At 40.6% G+C, this 21,598-nt stretch overlaps 2 protein-coding genes across 11 annotated transcripts in view; one reads left to right on the top strand and one right to left on the bottom strand.

The window, feature by feature from the left end:
• Window positions 1-661: 661 nt before the first annotated feature.
• Window positions 662-18,503, top strand: MACROH2A2 (macroH2A.2 histone). Of its 4 annotated transcripts, none has more exons than XM_078390827.1 (9): window positions 662-796; window positions 2,916-3,152; window positions 9,213-9,319; window positions 9,697-9,894; window positions 11,046-11,156; window positions 13,252-13,351; window positions 14,547-14,636; window positions 16,103-16,277; window positions 17,779-18,503. In XM_078390827.1, exons 2-9 carry the CDS (start codon window positions 2,981-2,983, stop codon window positions 17,942-17,944), a joined length of 1,119 nt encoding a protein of 372 aa, XP_078246953.1. In that variant the 5' UTR covers window positions 662-796; window positions 2,916-2,980; the 3' UTR covers window positions 17,945-18,503. The 4 variants fall into 4 exon arrangements, with proteins under 4 accessions (XP_078246953.1, XP_078246951.1, XP_078246954.1 ...); XM_078390825.1 differs by having other exon boundaries at window positions 670-826; XM_078390828.1 differs by having other exon boundaries at window positions 671-822.
• Window positions 9,323-21,598, bottom strand: part of AIFM2 (AIF family member 2, ferroptosis suppressor) — a 25,218-nt gene continuing 12,942 nt past the window's right edge. For 2 of the 7 annotated variants that reach the window (XM_078390824.1, XM_072995221.2), the window contains exon 9: window positions 20,978-21,284. In XM_078390824.1, the coding sequence (XP_078246950.1) occupies window positions 21,271-21,284 (14 nt within the window). In that variant the 3' untranslated portion in view covers window positions 20,978-21,270. Of the gene's footprint in view, window positions 11,545-20,977; window positions 21,406-21,598 lie in introns of those variants that run through there. The other 5 variants (XR_013543805.1, XR_012085488.2, XR_012085489.2 and 2 more) reach the window with 5 other exon arrangements.

Raw genomic sequence — 21,598 nt, 5'->3', positions numbered from 1 at the left:
TATAATTGTGGATTAAGCAGCTATTAACACTATTTGGAGCAGTGATATATAGGCCAAGTAGTACTTAATATGTATTAGCACATAAACTAGGCTATTTTGCGTGACACAAAAAAAGAAAGAACTTTTGACAATATGTTAAGTGACTAAATGATGCCTTCTTGAATTTAATGTATCATATCTTAGTTTAATGTATCACACAGACACATCAAGCGACCTGTGAAGTGTACAGCATGCTGGCGATAGATCCAACTCCTTCACCGCTAATATTCCACAAACGTCCTACCCCACCTCTTTTTTATTGAGGCGCTCTATGTGGCTGAGATCTTTTGATTATAAAATAAAACACAACTCTTTAAAAAAAAGGCTGTTGCATCGCTGCTCAACAAAAGAATGTTCCAACTATTCAGGAGTACCCCGTACTAAGACAAGGAGGTAGGAGAGGGAGATCTCTGTGGGGCGATGGTTGTAATGCAAACTGTCCCAACAGCCGCTTCAGGCGCGTAGGCCAGACAAAGCCCGCTGCTTCGCTGCTAGCATCTTTTGCTTATTTCTCTGCAACCTGGCCTCTCTCCTTCCCAGAGAAGCGCAAGGAGAGCCTATCTATGCCAGGGCTGGCGGCGGGGGCGCTCGGAGGACCGTGCTGCCGTGACTCCTCCTAGAGGTGGTATGTGGAGAAGAAACCCCCCCCCCGCTCCCTACCACCGGCCTCCAGAGCTGCCGCCATTGAAACCATACAATTCAAGCGACGAAAAGGAAGGAGGGAGCGCGACACAGCCACTGCGGCACTCCAGCGGAGGTGGAGACGGCGGCGGCGGCACCCGGGCAGGTGACCGGGAGCGGGGTGGTGGGGGTAGGTGGGAGGCAGCTCGGTTAAAGCCCCCCCAAGCAGACAACCGGCTGGTACGCCTTCAGCGGAGGAGGAGACGGCCTTTCGCCAACCCCCTCCCCCCCAAAGTGGCGGAGGCGGACCGCAAGAAAGGGGAGCGGCCCCCCTAAACCAGCCTCGGCCGCTACCCCGTTTTCCCTGAGGGCCATGGCTTGAGGGAAAACGGCGCCATCCTTCAGCGGAAAGTGGAGTTGGGCGCTGAAGGGGAATGGGGTGGGTGGGCGTGGGGGTGCGAAAGCAGACAAGAGAAAGGGCGGCACGGCGGGGAAAGAGGCGGCTGTTTAAGGCGGGAGGGGGATGCGAGGGGCGCCTCAGCCCGCCTAGGTGAAGAAAAGCTTTTGTGTGTGTGTGTGTGTTTATGTGCGCGTCCTTCGTCGTAGGACCTCGCGAGGCCAAAAGAGATGCTGCTAAAAATGGGCTGCTGTTGCTGCTGCCGCTCGCCGCGCCTTTTCTTTTTCTCTCTCTTTCTCTTTCTCTCTCGGGGGTGTGAGCCCTCCCCACCGAGCTCCTCTCCCAAGGGGGGGTGAGGTGAACAAAGGTCACTTCCCTAGCGCTTCCCTTTCCGGGGCGCTCTTTCAGTGAGCGCCGGTTAACGGCTGACAGTCGCCACCACACTCCCTTCATCATCTTCTATGTGACGAGTGGGAGTGTGAATAGGGAGGACGTGCCAGAGGCGCTGAAAGGGCAACCCCCCTCCCCCACCCACAGGTTTTTTTTAAAAAAAAAGTGAAGGAGAAGAATGGGAATTGCGCGGGAAAGAGGCGAGACTCATTTCCCACAGTGCGCTGCGCGCGTCACTGGCTCGCGGACCAGCGGCTGCTTTCCCTTCATACCTAACCGGGCACGCCCCGGGGCTCGAGTGCCTCCCCCACCCCGTTCTGAAGATACTGGCGCGCGCTTTTCAACGGTCCGACCTGTGGGCGCGAGCCGCCCCCCTTTGCCCCCCCTCGAAAAAACCGCCGAGGAGAAGAGGCGGATTTGCTCCCCTTTTGCTTTATGTCTGGTGGCCGTCCTTCCTGTCTCGTGCGCTGGCGCGCAAGCAAACCACTTTAATGCTTGGGCGGTTGGATTTAAATAAACCATAAATAATTTATTTAAATATTTTATTTAAATTCAGCCGCCAAAAGCACGCACGCACATATGAAGAATTATTGCTTAAACAAAAACTCAAGGATAGGCTTTATGTGAAGGTTAGAAAGACCAACTTCTTCTTCCAAGCCAGAATCATGTGAGGAGGAGAGTGGCTTACAAAACATGCGCAGTACCAGCGATGCAGTTAAATACCCGGTTGTGCGTGGCTGGAGGCGAGTAGGGTCGCTTCCCTCAAAGGTCCTGGTGTTGGATATCTTGAGTTATTACATTGACTCAGTTAAATTGACGCACTTTTAAAATTATTATTTATTTATTTATTTATTTATTTATTTATTTATTTATTTATTTAATTTATATCCCGCCTATCTAGTCGTGGTGGACTACTCTAGGCGGTCATCTTCTCATTGAGTGCCATCAAATATCTCATGTCTGTACGTCGTTTTTCTCCTAAATGTACCAACCACACTTGGGAAGCTTCCTTTTGTCAAGCAGAAAGGCAGATATAAGTATTTTAAGTTTTTTTTAAATGTTATTTTACATATCAAGTGCCAGGGGAGGAATCAGAGTGACCACATAATCTGGACCATCAGGTTTGTTCTCTGCATATTTAATTGTTAAACCTAATTTGCACTTAAATTTGAGCAGTGCTGTTAGTGGGTGAAGACTGGAGAGCATGACTACAAGGGGAACAATTTCCTACATGTAGAGAACTAGTTTGCTCCTCAAAGAGAAAACTAGGCTAGAATATTGATCTGTGTGGAGGGGTTTGGGAGTTTTGTAGGAGGAAAGTTATAATGATTTGAACCCTCTCAATCAAGAAAAGCACACCCCAGGCACCATTACCAGTGTAAATTAGATCATTTGTGTTTTGTTAATCCTTAACATATATTGAAACCAAAGTTCCTGTTACAACAATCTCTGTCTTCACCCTTTGTAGTTTTTGTATCAGGGCAAGCAAATAAGGATAATCTACCAGCAGACTGAAGAACACAGAGCAACAAGATGTCCGCCAGGGGTGGAAAGAAAAAAATGTCCAAAATGTCACGTTCCAGCAGAGCAGGTGTTATTTTTCCAGTGGGGAGAATGATGCGGTACTTGAAGAAGGGAACATACAAATACCGGATAGGAGTGGGAGCTCCTGTCTATATGGCAGCTGTCATAGAATACCTAGCAGGTAAGAATGTCTTTTAATTGAAATGGTGAGGCCAAGTGCTTGTACAGCAGCTCTGGAAACAAGGCTCTGCAGTGATAAATAAATTTAAATAATTTGCTTGTTGGATGTTTTTGAATTCATCTTCTCAACAGACCAGTAGAAATAGTGGTGATCATACTAGTATGCTTTGCTATAGGAATTTTGAAAATTTTGTTTTGAGGCAGGATAAGCTGCTTCGGATGCTACATAATGGAATGCAGGGATCACTCTAAATTTATTCCATTCACCAAATGACCGTTTGGACCCCAAAATCAGTCACCAGCACCATTGTCAAGTGCAAGACCTGGAAGTCAAGCCCAAGATGCAGTTGTATTATGAACTGCGGCAGTCATCAATGTTACCCTCTGGAAGGCAGTTTATAAATAATCAAATAAATAAATAAATATAAATGAATTCTGATAGATTTTATAGAGGTTATATCTTACACCCCAAAAATGAAGAAAAAAGTGTTCACACATAAGGTCAGATGTGTAAATTGCGCACATTTTGAGCAGGATGAATTTGAATTAAATCACAATTTAAATTACTACTGAGATTTTTCTCCCAGAAAGTGCCCTATTGCTTGATTTAATTTTAATACACAATTTGCAAAAGTCAGAGATATTTTATATTAGAAGACCATATGTGACCGGGTTCATTTGAATATGTTGGCAGTTCCTCAATTTTGGTGGGAAGCAATGACGGAGTCTTGTCTGTAACATTCATAACTTGGGCTTTATTAACTTTCGCCTTTTCCACAACTATTTCAACAGGATCAAAACATGATAGATCGGGTAAAGGTCCATAACTTGATGAGGTTAACTCCCTCTGGAAATCTGGGTAGCTCACCAGGTTGCTGGGCCAAAATGCTCGCAATCCGTTGGACTCTGCAAAGGAGCACTCCTCATCGCACAAATAGTGCCGCAGCACGGGTGTCATGCCCAGTCCCCTTCCTTCGGTGGCTTGTTGTAGGACTGGCCTGGCCTGATCACCTTCTTGCCTTGCCCTTGTCCCTGCGGGAGAACAATCACCGTCCTTTCTTGGGTTTCATATACAGTCTGTCCCTCTTTCTTTGGCTCTGGATCTGGGAGCAGTCCCCCAGTCTTTAGGTTTGGGAAGTTTCTCAAGAGTCCACGCGTTCTTTCGTAATTCACGTCTGCATTTAATCTTTCTATCTCCTCTTTCCTCCTCATACCCTCCTTGAACCGGCAAATAAATCTCTCTCTGAGACCTTTTATACTCTCTTCCCATACCAACATCTTTAGCGCCTTCCCCTTTACTTTCTCCCCCTCTTCCACCAGACACACTTCTATCTTTCCCTTCATTTCATCCTTTAAGATGTCTTTCACCTCTGCCATTTCACTCTCACTGCTTCCCTTTTCCTCTTTAGATGCTTCTATCGGTGAGGACAGCTTTCCCTCACACCATGCTATACACTTTTAAAAACAGTCATTTATTTTAAAAACATTCAGATTCGCTTTGCCTGGTTTTAGTTACCAACATTCTTTAAAATAGATGCTTGTGTCGACATTAGAAGGTGAACACTCCCCTATTCAACAAGTTAATCATGGAGAATTAACTTGTTGAATACCTTAATCAAGTAAAACAATCATCACCAGATGGGACATTGAAATTATTTTATTTAACTAAAACAGTATTGACTAGAATCCAATTGGCAACTTATGCATGTTAGATGAAATCAAATAAGTTGTAGTGGCAAATAATATGCCGGTAGTATTCCTGGGCATGTCCAATTTCATTGTAACTGATACATTAAGAAAAATGATATGTCATAATTTGAAGAGCAACAGACTTCTACATCAATGTAAGCTTTTGAATTATGTAGATTTAATATTAATTTTCAGTTAAACCACTTTATTGCTCTCTTTCTGCATATTGGTTGAAATCCAGTAATATAAAGTTATGCTGCATATGTTTGATGATGTCATCAGCCATGGCTTTATTTTACTAATTAAAAAATTCCTATCTACCCCCTTCCCTACTAGGTTCTTAGGCTCCTTTGGTTCTGGGGAAGCTTTTGTGGATAGTGGAAGGAGGAGCAGTCTTACTGTTTCACTGTTTTTGCTGCTGTGGCCAGCAGTGACTTTTAAGACTCCTAATACCACTGTCCCCAAAGATTTCCTTTCCCCAGGACCTATGGGAGCCTGGGAACCTTGGGGAAAGGGCTTAGGAAACTTTTTATTAAAAAGTATGCCAGACCCATTTGTCCAGAATGGTTGCTAAAACTTGTTCAGAAGATGTTCAGGATAAGTTTTTTTGGTCTGTCTTTAAAAAAAAATCCTTATAGTGGTCAAAATATTGTTGCTGAGTGTACTAAATTGCACCCAAGGAGGCCAACTGAATCAGTGGGGATTTATTTAGTTAACATTGATTCAAATGGGTCTACTCTAACTGCAACTTATTTTAGCATAATAAGCCACAGTTAGGTCCATTTGAATCCATGGAACTTGTGGAGGAGCTGAGTCATTAAATGCACATTGATTTAGTGAGCCTTGTCTAATGTGATTTACTATGCTAAGCAAAAATATTTCGACTAATGTATGCTTCTGTAGCATTCTACTGTTTGCTTTTACTGTATTTTAAGTTGGAGGTTGTATGTTAACTTTGTTTTTAATGGATTTAGTGTAGGTTGAATTGAGAAACAGAGGGGAAAGATAGTGTGAAAAACAAAATAAGTACAGTGGTGCCTCGACTTACGAACTTAATCCATCCCAGAAGATGTTCATAAGTCGAAAAGTTTGTAAGTCGAATCAGCATTTCCCATAGGAATGCATTGAAAACTGATTAATCTATTCCAGCTGTTTTTTGTTTGTATGTAGAGGTGCCATTTGTAAGTCGAAGCATTAGTTCACATAGGACAGGGGTGGGCAAACCAACTTTACTTAAAAATAAAGTGAAATAGTGATGTTATGATTGTTTTTATTTTAAACTTGTTAATCTTCAGAAATACATCCTCTGCCATCGCCACTTCATCCTCCTTCCCAGGTCAATTCAGTGCTAGCGACTACCCAGAGAAAGGGGGAAAGGGAATAAAATAGGGGAGCGGAACAGAAAAATCAATATTTTCCATTCAATTTCTCTGCTCCTCTCTCTGTCAGTGGGTCTGTGCAGGGAGTAAAGCCGGAGAACCTCTCTCTCCACCCCTTGCGATTTCTCTCTGAGCCAGCTGGAGCCCTCTTTTCTACTGAAACACAAGTCCATCATCACCAATCATCCTAGAAGGCCCGCCATGTGATTACAGTTTTCATCTGGTCTACCTCCACAAACAGGCCCTTCCTCACTTGCGGCAAATCTCGCACTACCAATCTTGTCGTGTTCAGCACAAGCGGATTCAGGGCATGGGGCAGGAAGTGGTTGATGGCGAGGAAAAAGGGGGGGAGGTGACAGCGGCGGGGGAATGGAGGACGACTATATGCTGTGCTTGTTTGCATAGACTCACGAACACATCCTTCCCAGGGTGCCATTTTTTAAAAATGCATAGCTCTTTTCAGTGGGGCAGGTAGTTGTTAGCCAAATACCCCCAGGCAGGCAAGACGGGTGAAGCTGAGGCTGGGGCGAACTCTATGCCCCGACTATTTGCTCCCAGAGCACCAGAGGCGCCTAGGTGCTGCGCAGGAAGGGATCAGGTGTCCTGGCAAATCGAGGAAGCAGGCGCGCTTCATTGAAGCACCGGAGCCACAACGCCGTGGAGGAGGAAATTATCTTCCGTTAACGGCTCTGAAGGCTCACTCCTGGGGCAGATGCTTATTGTGGGAAAGCTCTGCTTTCCAGGCAGCGCGTCTCCAGGCTGGGAACAAGGTGCGAGCATTGGGGGGGAGCGAAGGGGAAGAAGGGAGAAGAGCGAGAAGGAACCCGGGGTTGCTTGCCTGCGAAATTGGGGTTGCTTTGGGCCTTGCAGAAAGTGGCCCGAGAGCAGCCTGGGTGGCCGCGGGGGACACTGCCACCTATTCTCTAAGCCGAGCGGCTGAAACCAAAGACAAGCTAACACAGGGGTTACTCCAGCTCACTCAGCGGCGACAGGTGGGCCAGACATGAGCAGCTCGCAGGCCGTATGTGGCCTGCTGGCTGCACTTTGCCCAGTTCTGCCATAGGAACTAATGCAAAACCGGTTAATCCAGCCTCTACCACTAGGGGGAGAATTTTTTAAACCTAAGATGACTTAGGTTTAAAAAAGGGCAGGAAAGGAGGGAGGGAGGGAACGAATACAGTGGTGCCCCGCATGACGACGATAATCCGTCCCAGGAAAATCGCTGTTTAGTGAAATCATTGTCATGCAAAAACCCTTTCCCCCATGGGGAAAATACCACATTGTCCAGCGAAGATCGCCCATAGGGAAGCCATTTTGCGAGCACCGATCAGCTGTAAAAATGGCTGCCCTGCGAAGCATGGGTCCAGAAAACACAGGGCAGCCATTTTGCGGAGCCGAAAAAATCGTCTTGCGAACAAACGGTTTGTGAAGCACTGACCTAATCGATGTCCAGCGAAAATCCCCCATAGGAATTACTGTTTTGCGAATCGCTATAGTGATCGCAAAAAGTCATCTTTATGCAGATTCATCCTTTAGCGGGTCATCGTTTAGAGAGGTACCACTGTAACTTTTAAACAAAACACCTTTGAAACCAAGCAGCTTTAAACCAAACCAAGCAGCTTTTAAACCAATTTTTACATTTTAAAATTACAGTACCAGGCAGTCCAAAGTCCATTTCCCGCTTTCCCTGCAATTTTTTGTTCATAAGTTGAAGCTCCGTTCACAAGTCGAAGCAAAATTTCGCAAACGGACCTGTTTGTAAGTCGAAATGTTCGTATGTAGGGGTGTTTGTAAGTTGAGGCACCACTGTATATATAGTACCAACAGGGTAGAGTTGGCACATGAACCAAATGGGGAAGGCACCACCACCCTGGCGCTGGTTGCAAGCTGCTTGTGAAACAAAGTATATACCTATTCTTAAATAACTCAGAAAAGAGCAACAGTTTGACACAATTCCTTCAAATTAATTGTACAGTGATGCCCTGCATAGCGATGAAAATCCGTTCCGAAAAAATCGTCGCTATACGGATTCGTCGCTATGCGGGGCAAAAAAGCCCATAGGAACGCATTAAAACTTGTTTAATGCGTTCCTATGGGGGAAAAACTCACCTTTAAGTGAAAATCCTCCATCCGGCCGCCATTTTCATTGCCCGGTAAGCGAGGAAAGGGCGCGAAAACTCTGCGGGCGGCCATTTTATTTAACCGGCGGCCATTTTGGAACCACTGATCAGCTGTGCGAAAACGCTTTTGCGATGATCGCCTCCGCGCGATCATCGCAAACGCCCTGTTTTCGCCCAGCTGATTGGTGGGGCTTCGGGAGGATGATGAGGGAAGCGCTTCCCCCCCCATCATCCCGAAGCCCCGCCGATCAGCTGGGCAAAAATGCGGCCTTCGGGATGATGGGGGGAAGCGCTTCCCCGCGATCATCCTGAAGCCCCGCCGATCAGCTGGGCAAAAATGGGGCGTATGGGGAAAAATCGCAAAGCAATTTTTCCCCATAGGGAACATTGAAATGCGATCGCAAAAGCGATCGCAAAATCTTCATTGCTATGCGGATTCGTCGATAAACGGGGCGCCCGTTAAGCGAGGCACCACTGTAGATGCTTGGGCAAAAGTGAATCTCATTAAGTTCAGTAGAATGTACTCCTAGGCGACATACCCTCCACCTCTCTCTTTCTCACTGCTTTGCCCCTGCATGCACTCACGACCCCAACCCCCCACGCTGCGTTCTGTCGTGAAGAGAGCTGTGCGGAGGGAAGTGGAACCGTGCACACACGTGCCCAGCTTAGCTGGAACCTTGCTGCTACGTATATGGGTAAAGAACTGTAGTCTCAGACACTCACCCTGTGTTGCAAGACTATCTTTGTTAGTGACATAAGTAACTTTGCCAACCAAATTTGGAAGTAAATTTAAAAGAAAATAATGAAGCTCTTGCACTAAAACTGCATGTATTGCATTTCTTCTCATTGAGTTGTATCTCAATGTACTTGTAGCAGAAATATTGGAATTAGCTGGCAATGCTGCAAGGGATAATAAAAAGGGAAGAATTGCCCCAAGACACATCCTTCTGGCAGTTGCTAATGACGAGGAGCTGAATCAGGTAAACATTATATTTATTTATTTATTTATTTATTTTATTTTTATTGGTGATTGCTCTTTTGTTAGTGTATCCAGGCTTCTCTTTTTTGGGGGGGGGGGAGCTTAATTCACAACTTGTTTTTTTACTTCACCTTAAAGAACATTAAAATTATTTCTCTAAATACAAATCCATATATCATGTAAGAATACACAATGTATGAATAAAAACACAACTTTATATTGTATTTTAGTTATTTAATCCCATTCCTATTCTTCTCGCCTCCAAAAAGTTTAGGACAGCATATATAAAGGTTACCTCACTTTGTACAGTGAATAGTTCATGATGATAACATATCTAATCAAAATAAATGAGTAAACATCTGTACGCTCTTTCTGCAGTTGCTAAAAGGAGTGACCATTGCAAGTGGAGGTGTCCTGCCCAGAATTCACCCAGAGCTGCTTGCCAAAAAACGAGGCACCAAAAGCAAATCAGATACTATCCTTTCACCTTCTCCAGAGAAGAGAGGGAGGAAATCTTTGGGGACCAAAAAGACAGGAAAGAAAGCAAAAGCTGCCAAGGCTCGAGCACCCAAAAAGGTAAGAACTCAGACCACACAACTCTACCTATGGAAAAAAAAGCTATCTTTGCTGAGTCTGATGTCATTCTATCTTGACAGTTTGTTTTCTTTTGATTTGGTTCATCAGGGATATTATTATTCATTTCTTTGCTGTGGCTTTCTATAGCACAAGAACTTAGTGGAAGGGAGACATCTTCCTTCGCAAGTTAAATTCAGTGAAAGACTCAATTCTCCAAGAGTAATTTAAAAGATACATTGAAATTCTGAAGGGAGGGAGAAATGTACATATAATAGGGGAACAAGAATGTGTCCTACGAACCATAGTCCACAAGAAAGATAATTAAAGCCGAAATTGGACAAGATTTGCAGAAATGTGCAGTTGTTTTCCCCAACCACCTTTTCTTTTTCCCTGTGTGTTGCTCCACATAAAATTGGGCAAGAAACTACACGCAGGCCATTCCAGATCCAGGCTGCTTGTAGTTTGAATAGTGGGAGGAGCTCACCCTTGAATTTTGGAGTGAGGTACCATCCGCTTAGACCCCAGCCACATCCAACTCTGCTGCCATACATAGCGAGGCATTTAATAATACAAAGTACATCCTATAATTCAGTTAAAATCAGTTTAAAAGGTTTAGTTTGGGGGAAAATGCACTTTTATTTAACTTTGTTGGGTTGCATCCATTCCTCTCCTCCAAAGAAAGCTGCTTATGTCAGAGAAGGTGAAACACTGGTTGCAGGATGCATTTCGATTCAGTTCACCAGTGCCTTCAGACGCTGGTCCAACACCTGCACAGCCTTGCCAGATTTGGATGGAATGAGGAGAACTGCTTACTAATAGTACCTGATAACCCCAGGCATGTCTCATATAGATAACTGAATAGGGTGGGAGACAAGATGGATCTTTGCTGGGTTTCCCAGAGGACTCTTTAACATAAAACAGCTTCCTGATGTGAAAATGAGACGTCAACTTACTACCTGATGATCTATCTCCTTTTTCAAACAAACAAACTCTCTGTGAATATAGCCTCCCTGGAAAATGTGGTCACCTATGGCTATGCTATCGTAAAGCAGCCTTTTGTGTTAATCTTTTACAGAATTTACAAAATACACATTTTATAATCTAGGAAATTACTATTAATCTTTTTTCCTGAACATTTTATATTCAAATAGAACAAACAGAAGGAGAACGAAAAAGAAGGAGCATCAAATTCAGCAACTGATGATGGACCAGGAGATGGGTTTACCATACTTTCTTCCAAGAGCCTTGTTCCAGGACAGAAGGTACGAAAGTCAAAGATCAGAAAGGTGTTCTTCTGAAAAATACTGTATACTGTTGTCAAGGAGATGCTCCACACACACACACACACACACACACACACAGAGAGAGAGAGAGAGAGAGAGAGAGAGAGAGAGAGAGAGAGAGAGAGAGAGAGCATTTTAGTCAGAATAGGAAATAGTTTTGTTACATAGCAGTTACTTATTTTGAGAGTTGTCTCTCTACATATCTTTACTCTGGAACCACCTGTTATGACCTACAAATTTCTGATTGGCTTAAAATGAAGAATTTTCTCCCCTGTGAAGATTGGAGTCAGAAGCTACATTGCTACATTTTAATAAAACTTTCTGGTTTCTTTTTTCTTGTTTTGTTTGTGCCCCGATATCACACAACCTGTTAAAAAAGGAGTATATATTAATCATTTGGTGGTACAGGTTTCTTACCTTTATTTTTGTGTGCAGTATATCCAAATTATTATTTTTAGAGTGCAGCATTTTGCCTGAAAGTAACCATCCCCATATAACTTTAAACTGATTTCCTGATAGACATCCACCTCCATTTTCTTGGCCATCAAAACAATTTGGCATGGGTATCAGCTTTTACATGCAACATTGGTAACTTTTGAAATCACTTTATGTTGGCTGATATACTACAAAGAGTTAATTCTCCTATTATCTTAATCACTTTGTAGAATGAATCAGACAGGGTTCCTGAGGGGAAGAGCAAGCATGTGGTCATCATATGTTTAAAGACTCTGTTTGGAAAATGAGCTCCTAGTACTCCTAGTTTGAAAGTAAGCTCATAGCAACCTGATAGCAACTCGGCAGCTTAAAAAAGGAATTAAGATTTGTCCACTTCCTGCTTTGGCAGTTTGATACGAAGATGATTTTGCATTCGTACTAAGCAAGAAAGTGCATTGAAGCAAAAAGTTTTAACTTTGTATATGTTTCAGTTAGAAATAAATCTTAAATTTCATGATTGACAGCCAGAGTTTGGAAAGTTATTGGAACGTTATTTTTAAAACGTTTGTTGTGTACATCATTATAAAGCTCAGATCTCCTACACATGCTATTATTAATTAGCTATGGTAACCATTACTTCCCGATTACTTTTAGTTCCTTAAGGGAATAAAGAAAAAAATCTGAAGTCTGAAAACCCCCAAAACATTTTTACCCTGAAAATAATAAAGAAAATACATTAGTGAGTAAACATAACAAAGACATTGCCCAAAACGATGGTAACCCCAAAAAGTAAATCTTGTTATTTCTTAACACATTAGTTGCAAGTGCAGTTGCCACCTCACTAAATGTATCAACAGTATGCGCCTAGACACTAAAAGGGCAAATTCCGTTTTGCGAATTGTCTGAAAATAAAGCTGTCAGTATCATAATGTAACTTTTTACTCTTAGTGTAACTCTGTGGTATAATCATGGTTCACCTTTAGTTTATATACTACTATTTGTATAATGTACACATGGCTGACCCATCTCAGTGTACATTGTAAGGTGGAAAATGGAGATAAAATTAATGTGGCTTATTTCTCAAATGGGTTTTTAGTTTTGCAGGGGAAGACAACTCAGAATGGTTAGGATGATGTGTATAGAGAGGATTTTTCTTTCCTTTCTCTTAGTCCCCTTATTTTATCTGGTTCTTCATGTTGTAACTGCACAGGGCACTGAACAAGTCTAGAAACTACACAATGAAACTTAATAGTAGTAGCTTCAGAATGGAAAAGGAGAGTCATTATTTCACACAATGCATAATTAACATAGGAGATTCTCTGAAACAACATATGTTAAGAGACCAAACTAGGTAACTTTAAATGATGTTAACCATGAAAATATTACGGAAAGGTTAGACAAATTCATGAGGGTTTAGTCATGGTCATAAACAGAATCTCAATTTTCAGATGCATTTGTCTCTGGGTCATTGACAAACAGCCATAGAAGGTTCTTAGCTTCATGTTATAGTTATAGAACTCATTCCTGAAGACATCAGGCTGTTTTTTTCAGGATGATATAGTGCCTTAGTTTGATTCAGCCAAGCTCTTCTTAAACTCTTATGACTTTTTAAAGTTTCTGATGTATTGGCATCTTCCAGCTGTCTCTGACACAGAGTGACATCAGCCATATTGGTTCTATGAAAGTCGAAGGCATTGTGCACCCAACTACTGGTGAAATAGACCTCAAGGAAGAAGTAGGTAGGTCTAATACTTGTTTTTATTTGCTTGTTTATTTTGCGTTTTGTTGCTTCTGAAGGCAGTGATACTTGAACATCTGAATAGCACAACTAAATAGTAAGCTTCCGAGAGGAATACTGAAAACCAGTCATCTTCAAGGTTTTCACAAGAAATCAAAACTAGATTTGAATTGCTCTGGACAATTGTACATCTTACAGATAATCAATACTTTACTAATGTCAGCCAAGCAGGATTACAACTTAGCAAGAATCGTATAGATTTGATTAATGCTCTCCTCTCTATTCAAATGAAAGCTAGAATCTCTATGCATACTTCCTAGGGGGTAAATCCACTAAACCTAATGGTCTTAATGTATTCTCGAAAGCTTTCATGGCCAGGATCCAATGGTGGTTGTAGGCTTTCTTGGGCTGTTTGGCTGTGTTCTGGAGGTTTTTCTTCCTAATGTTTTGCCAGTCTCTGTGGCTGGAATCTTCAGAGGGCAGGAGTTAGAACTCTGTGTTCTGCTGTAGTGTGTGGGATAGCTGAGTATTTGTAGTTTGTGGGATCAGCTTTTTGTCCATTTCAGGAGATTGGGTGATAATGGTGATCAGGGTATTGTTTGTTTTGGGTGTATTGTTGTAATAAGGGGGAGATGATCTGTCACTGTGATTGATGGATATCGTTAGCTAGTCTATTGTGTGCAGTGATCACTGGTCCTTATGGCTGGGTAAAGTTCATTGACCTTTTAGCATGCTGTATTTTTCAGTACTGGAAGCCAGACTTTGTTGAGTCCCACACACTACACCAGAACACAGACAGAGTTCTAACTCTTGTCATCTGAAGGTGACAGCCACAGAGACTGGCAAAACATTAGGGAAAAAAAACCAGAACATGGCCAAACATCCTGAAAAACTACAACAACCATTATTAGACTTAGTTTTTAGTAAGCATAGATAGCATTCTCCATTTTCTGTTAAGGCACAGTAGTACCAGTATTCATCTTTTAAATGGCAACCTGAGGCACTGTGAAGGAAGTACTTCCATTTTGTCTGCTATAAAGAAACCCCTCACCTGAGGGCACTAAATTTATAACCATAGCTGCATGACTTTGCCTTCGAAATCTTCTTTGTAGTGTGAAAGTTGCATCCAGCATTACAAGAGATGTATTTACACACACACACATGTATATATATATATATATATGTATATATTTTAGGCAAAGCACTGGAAAAGGCTGGAGGTAAAGAATTCTTAGAAACAGTAAAGGAACTCCGAAAATCACAAGGACCTCTGGAAGTCACAGAAGGTACTATCTTCTTTTTATCACAATATTTTTAAATTATTCCCATAGTACTTGCCCCCTCTGAAATGTTCAGCCCTTTCTCCTGGCATTCTTTGCTGTTCAGTTGATTTATTTAGATATTTTAAAGATTAAAAATAAGTGATAACAAGACTGTGTGGATGGTGAAGCAATGTAGGTTTTTCCAACACACCAGATCTTGGTCGAAATGACTAGATAGGCGGGGTATAAATACAATAAATAAATAAATAAATAAATAAATAAATAAATAAATAAATAAAATAATAAATTAAATAATAAATAAATAAATAACTCTGCAACCACATATACATCTCCATAGAAGCCAGTTACTCTGTGTTCAATAGGGTTTATTTCTAAGTAAACAGGTATAGGATTGCACTTTTAATTTCCTAAGAAAGGTATCAGAAATAAGATACACTAAATTGTTTGATCACAGTTATAGAGGGAAATTAAAAGTGCAATCTTATACCTGTTTACTTAGAAACCCTACTGAATTCTGTGGGACTTGCATCCAGTTATTTGTGTAAAGGATTACAGCTTAGCTGCACTACTAGTGGGAATGTATCTATTCCTCAAATTCCCTGATACAGAATTTAGTTTTTAAATTATTTTATTTTTCACACCTGAAAGGAAGCAATTACCTAGAAATGGCTGAAATTATCCTATTTTTGGAATAATAAACATGATCAGATATATAGAAATATAAAAAAACCTTGGTTCTTAAAGCTTTTAACAAACTCTGTCCAAGATCAGACTGTTAGAAATTGTATTATCCTCCATCATCCATGGGTAAAGGTAGATTGTGCAGTTTCTATACAAATGACATAGAAATATGTCTAGGCAAAATAAATGCCCCAAAACAATCAATCTAAATGACTGTGTTACTATTTCATGTAAACATATAAGACATTAAGATTATAATCCTATATTCATTTACCTGGGAAATTTTTCATTGACCTCTACTGACTTATTTCAGAGAAGACATGTAAAAGACTACACTGTAGGTTGTCTTTTTAAAAAAAACAACATAATATTTGAATGCCTGTAATATTATAGCTGATTATGGTATGACAGAAAACTATAAGGATTATAAGTGAAATTCTTTTGCTTTGGAAAATGTAGAGAAACTTTAAATACTGTAGCCCCTTCCCCCATGCTTGCATTGGTAAATGTGAAGCTCTCCTCCAGTTAAGTGTGACAAACAAGCAACTTTGATTATAACTTTTAACACTTCACAGGCGGAAAACGATCATCCTGGCATTTGTATGGTAGTCCCTACCTCATCCTCCAAAGTTGGGGGTTAGGTGGTGCGTCAAACTAGCAACCCTATCTTCAGTGGCTTTTCTATTTTAAAACTGAAAAGGTCAGCAGTGGGTGAGGTGCTTGCTTGGGAACCATGCTTTCACATTCTTTTTCTTGCCCTTCCTACCCCTCACCTCTTTTTCTTTCAGCTGCTCTCAGCCAGTCCACTGGCTTAGCAGCAAAGTTTGTCATTCACTGTCACATCCCACAGTGGGGTTCAGACAAGTGTGAAGAACAACTGGAAGAGACCATAAAGAATTGTTTAACAGCTGCTGAAGACAAGAAGCTGAAGTCCGTGGCTTTCCCACCTTTCCCCAGTGGCAGGTATATGTGTTTTTTTTTCTGATTAAATCTTACCATTCAAGTCATCTATGACAAGTTTCACACTTCAACTATGAATATATCAACATCTTGTACATAAAAAGCTAGTATTTGCATTTGTTTTGTGATATATCTAACAAGTCACTTGGAGGATTACCAACATGTATTTATTCCCTCAGAGTTTCAGTGCCTCTTATAGCTGCATGATACCGTGTTTCCTCAAAAATAAGACAGGGTCTTATATTAATTTTTGCTCCAAAAAAACATTAGGGCTTATTTTCAAGGGATGCTTAATTTTTTTCATGCACAACAATTACATTTATTCAAATAGTCATGTCATCTTCTAGTTGCTGCACAATGGTAGAGAGCGGGGTTACACTTAACTGGGGCTTATTTTGGGGGTAGGGCTTGTATTACGAGCATTGTGAAAATCATACTAGGGCTTATTTTCAGGTTAGGTCTTATTTTCAGAGAAACAGGGTATATAAAAATTTAGCAGGGGAAACTTCCAGTAATTCCATTATTTCATTCCTATGTTTTGTGCAACTGCCAAATAATTAATAAGAGCTTAAGGAAAAGAAAAAATTAGTTGTTCTACTGAGAACTAGCTAACTTTGGCTATGAAATTTTCAGGACTGTCTGGGGTTTTAGGTATAATGGGTAAAATGTTAAGATACTTCTCCCAACCAAACTGTACTTCTTCAGCTTTATACTATATGACCCAATTTCTTAAACTTCGCTGGGGGTTAAACCGCAGAAGCCTCTGTGCTGCAAGGTTGGAAGACCAGCAGTCATAAGATCGAATCCACGCAACTGAGCTCCTGTCAGTTGTCCAGCTCCTGCCAACATAGCAGTTGGAAAGCATGTAAATGCAAGTAGATAAATAGGTATCACCATGGTGGGAAGGTAACAGCGTTCCATGTCTAGTCGTGCTGGCCATGTGACCACGGAAACTGTCTACAGACAAATGCTGGCTCTGCAGCTTGGAAACGGGGATGAGCACCGCCCCCCTAGAGTCGGACATGACTGGACAATTGTCATGGGGAACTTTTACCTTTACCTTACATTTCCAAACAGTATCAGCAAGCTGCCACTCCTCTTGACTTGACTTGTAACCTCCTTTCTGTGCTTTTAAATAAGCTAATATTTTCTCATTTTAAGACTAGTATTTCTGATAATCCCATACACCAGACTTTGTTTTGCCTGCTTATGAAACCTTGCCTCTTACCAGTCATGCCCCAGCGTGTGTAGGATTTTCTCCTTTATATACTGCTGTTCCTAAGGTTAAAAATGTTATATGGAAGAAGGAATGTCTTTCATCTCTACTTCAACTAATCCACTGGGTCACAATAAAGTACGTATTTTCATAACAAGTCTGCCTAGTGGTAACACAGCATAGTGACTTCAATTACAAAATACATGGGTATAGAATATATTATTGAGCTCATGAGTTTTTAAAGCTAATATTTGTACTTTAACCCTGATCTCTCTCCATTCTGTCTAGAAATTGCTTTCCAAAACAGACTGCAGCCCAGGTGACTCTTAAAGCTATTTCTTCCCATTTTGATGACTCCAGCCCCTCCTCTTTGAAGAACATATACTTCCTGCTTTTTGACAGTGAGAGCATTGGCATTTATGTGCAAGAGATGGCAAAGCTAGACGCAAAGTAGCAACAGAAGCCAAAATGAAATTTTATTTTTCAACATGAATATGAGTAGGAATGAGAATTAGAATTGGGTTTTATTTTTAAAATATTGTGAGAACGGAGTATGTGAGTAGATTTGAAGTTTTGTCACGGGTGGAGGGCTTTTGTTATTGGAAAAGAGGGAAATCGTTTGGGAGAGTTTGATCTGCAATTATACCATGCTTTAGATACCCTCTACCATTTTGTATCACCCCTAAGAAGTTATGTTGCCACCTCTCTACATTTTAATATGTCTCAAGTTATTTTAGTTTAGACCTTCTTAATATTAATCTCATTTTAGAGTAGCAAACAATTCAACACAAGGAATGACTGGGGAGAAAATGAATTGTTTGCTTCCCTTTATTTTCCCACTAGTGGTTAGGAAACCTTATGTTGTGTCTTTGTTCCATGTTGGAGAAAGTAATTTCAAAGAAAACTCACTTGGTGCTTTACTGTTTTATCCCAGAATGGTCTGTAATTGCTGAGAATATTTCATCTTATTTGTTTTTATAAAAAATGGCGTCATGCTTTTTTAAAACTTTAAACTTAAGCTTTTCTAGTCATGCTTTTTTTCCTAAATCAAGAAAAACATCTCAGGTTCAAATTTAAAGGTAGAGATAAGTCACTTTGAACAACAATATGCTTTTGCTCAAGTTCTGTCAAGCTACTGTTGCTTGTTACTGGGACACATGGATCTGCAGAACTATCTTTACTGTAGTTTAGCAACACTAAAACCACTGATGCAAGACACTAGCTGTTCTGGTCATTAAGTTGAAAAAGCGGCAACAGAGGGAGTAACATGCACTGAAACCCCAGAGCATGGTAGCTTTTATTGGTTTTTTACACAGTATATATAACCCAGGATTTGTTTTTGGTTTTTAAAGGTTGGTTTCAAGTGGAGAGCTTTAAGCACATACTTTGGATAGTTCTAGTGTATTCTGCAGTTTGTTTTAAAGTAAAATTCAGTTCCCTACACAGAGTCTACATGTACATTTTTATTCAACTTTTTTCAGTCCTGTAGCTTCTGAGTCAACTTTTTTGGAAAAGCCACAGATGGTCTTCTTTTCCTTACTTACTTTTTAAACTAAAATATGTATGGCCTATGGACACATTTAATTTACAAAGAGATAGCACTGCTTCACATATATGCTATGACTGACCTTAAGTATGCATTTTTGCTCAATACAAGAAAAGCCTTGCGGAAAGTAAAGTGTGCCTAACCTAGCATTCAATGCAAGAATCCCAACAAAGAGTAGTTTGTAAGGCGAGGGGATAGCCATTTTGGTAAATTCATAAATGTATCTCTTGTCCAGAAATTGTTTCAATCCTGCTCTCATACATGAAAAGAGAGTTTATATGATTATAACTGAACAGAGAATTTTAAGTTTTATTCTTGGAATATCATAACAGCTGTTTTATGACAGACGAGATACAACCAACCACCTTTGCAAAGTCCTACTTTATTGCCAGAACAATACACTGGGGTTCTTGTGTTCCTTTATTGACCCAGAAGTAGAAAAGAACCACTCAGTTTGTACCTTCCTACCATCTTAAATTTGTTGCTGACTTGTGCCATCCAATATCTTAACATCTCTGCTCAGTTCTTGTAAACTCCAGCCTGTTTCTTATTTTATTAAGCTAATGAACCTCATAATTACTGGTCCATCTTGATGTACTTGAGTACCCTTGGCTTACACATATTTTATAGTGGAAGTGGGCAGTTTTTCAGTACCGAGGGTTAGTATCCATGGTGAATTGCACTAGGGCCAAAGATATCAAAAATGTTTTAAAAATTAAAATCAAAACCAGAAGTACTTCAATGACAACTTCCATATTTTGTTGGGAGGGATTTAGGAAAATCTCCCAGTTTGTGTTACACAAAAGTAGCAACTTCCAGAAATTTAATTTTTGTATTAATTTTGTTAAAAAATTGACTTGGGGCCTATGGGAGCTCAGGGCACTATATGCAGCCAACAGGCCACATTTTGCTCACTATGTCCTACCATGTCCTAGTGCCATGTTCTACGGTAATCATTTGAAGAAGTAGGGTCTGAAGAGTGAAAAATGATTAAAAGCAAAATGTTGAAGATGTACTGCAAATTAATAGTTTGTAGATGTTCATGCTTCCAAAGCCAGTGATTCTTTTACTCTCCCACACCATTAGCAAGACACTCTATATTGAATGTGGTTGCTAGTGAGACGGACCGTCCAATACATTTCAATGAGGAAAAATAAAAAAATCAGCAAAAATGAACGAAGACTCAGAACAACACCAAATTAAGTTTGCATGCCTTTCACAAGCTGGACTATCGATGCCAAGCATTTAAAACAGGTTTCAAACAGTTTAAGGCACTTTTAAATGAGGGAAAAGAGACATCGGAATGCCATTGAAATGTATTGAGTCGGCTTCAATACATTCCAATATAGGAAACATTGTTTCACTCAACGATGTTTCCTATGGGGATTTTCACTGAACGATGGCAATCCGTTCCAATTGGAACGGATTAACCGGTTTTCAATGCATCTCTATGGGAAATGGTGTTTCACAGAACGATGTTTCACACAGCGATGAATTTTTTGGAACCAATTAACATCGTTGTGTGAGGCACCACTGTATTTGCATATTACTTGAAGTTTTTCTCCAAAAATACTTCAGATTGTGTTTGACTAGCAACTAATCCTGCTGTGGAAGGCACAGTTTCCCTCCTGTAATTTCAACATTGTCCACTTTGGTAAAAGGCACAAGGAACTTTAGACTTTCAGAAGATAGCAGGTTTGAGAGGCAGAACTACAGCATTAATGAATAATAGAAGTAATTTAAAAACTGGCAAAAAGAAAGTACAATTTCCACCAGTCTTTTCTATAGAGAAAATAACATGGAAACAATCATCGCCATGGAAGCTATACAGTATAAAGCCAGCATATAATGCAAAACAATAAAGAAAACGAATGGCCATGACCATAGAAAGGAACACAATGTCATGCACATGATGACTGAACATCATTTCCACAGGCTACATAGGTTGCTCTCTTTTTTAATTCAACAATACCAAGTTTTACAAAATCTATATTGCCTTGTGGACTAGACAGTAGAAAGACTGAAGGTGCTATATGAAAATATATCTTCCACCAAAATCTACTGAACATACAGTACAAAATTTATATTTATTTTATTAAAAATAATCAACTTTGATCCTTCAGAGAACTATACTAATTCATTGGAGATATATTCTTAATTAGCACTGGTGATGACATACCTGGATCTTTTCTTGCCAGCTCCCCTCTTTTCTGCCTAAGGTGGCATACACTGATTCATCTTCTTCCAGCTTTGTGAGACAAAAAGATTTTTGCTTTTGACAGCGGTCACTAAGCAGTGTCCCACATAGAATCCATTGATCTGACCCACTCCATCATTTGTTCCCATTGAAATTAAAAAGGTAAGTGATCCTGAAATGGAGACACAAAGATTATTTTTAAAATCATCTAGACACATTACTTGACTTGGGTACATGTTTTTTTAAACTTTCTGGAATATTAGCCAAAACAAATGTTTGCATAGGATGCTTCCAGGCAGACAACTCTTAGTGGTAATAAAAGACACTATAATTCCTCCATCTTTTTTCATTAGCAGATTTTCAGA

This window comes from Pogona vitticeps, chromosome 3 (assembly GCF_051106095.1).
Source record: "Pogona vitticeps strain Pit_001003342236 chromosome 3, PviZW2.1, whole genome shotgun sequence".
In the NCBI taxonomy this organism is placed as follows: domain Eukaryota; kingdom Metazoa; phylum Chordata; class Lepidosauria; order Squamata; family Agamidae; genus Pogona; species Pogona vitticeps.
Note: the sequence above shows the minus strand (reverse complement) of the source record. Positions and strands in the feature narration are given on the sequence as shown.

Bases quoted from the DNA above. Each gene is read 5' to 3' on its own strand.
- MACROH2A2 (XM_078390827.1), top strand. From the start codon at position 2,981: ATGTCCGCCAGGGGTGGAAAGAAAAAAATGTCCAAAATGTCACGTTCC. The intron at 3,153-9,212 runs GTAAGAATGTCT...ATGTACTTGTAG, and splicing joins TGTCATAGAATACCTAGCAG to CAGAAATATTGGAATTAGCT. The intron at 11,157-13,251 runs GTACGAAAGTCA...GGCATCTTCCAG, and splicing joins GCCTTGTTCCAGGACAGAAG to CTGTCTCTGACACAGAGTGA.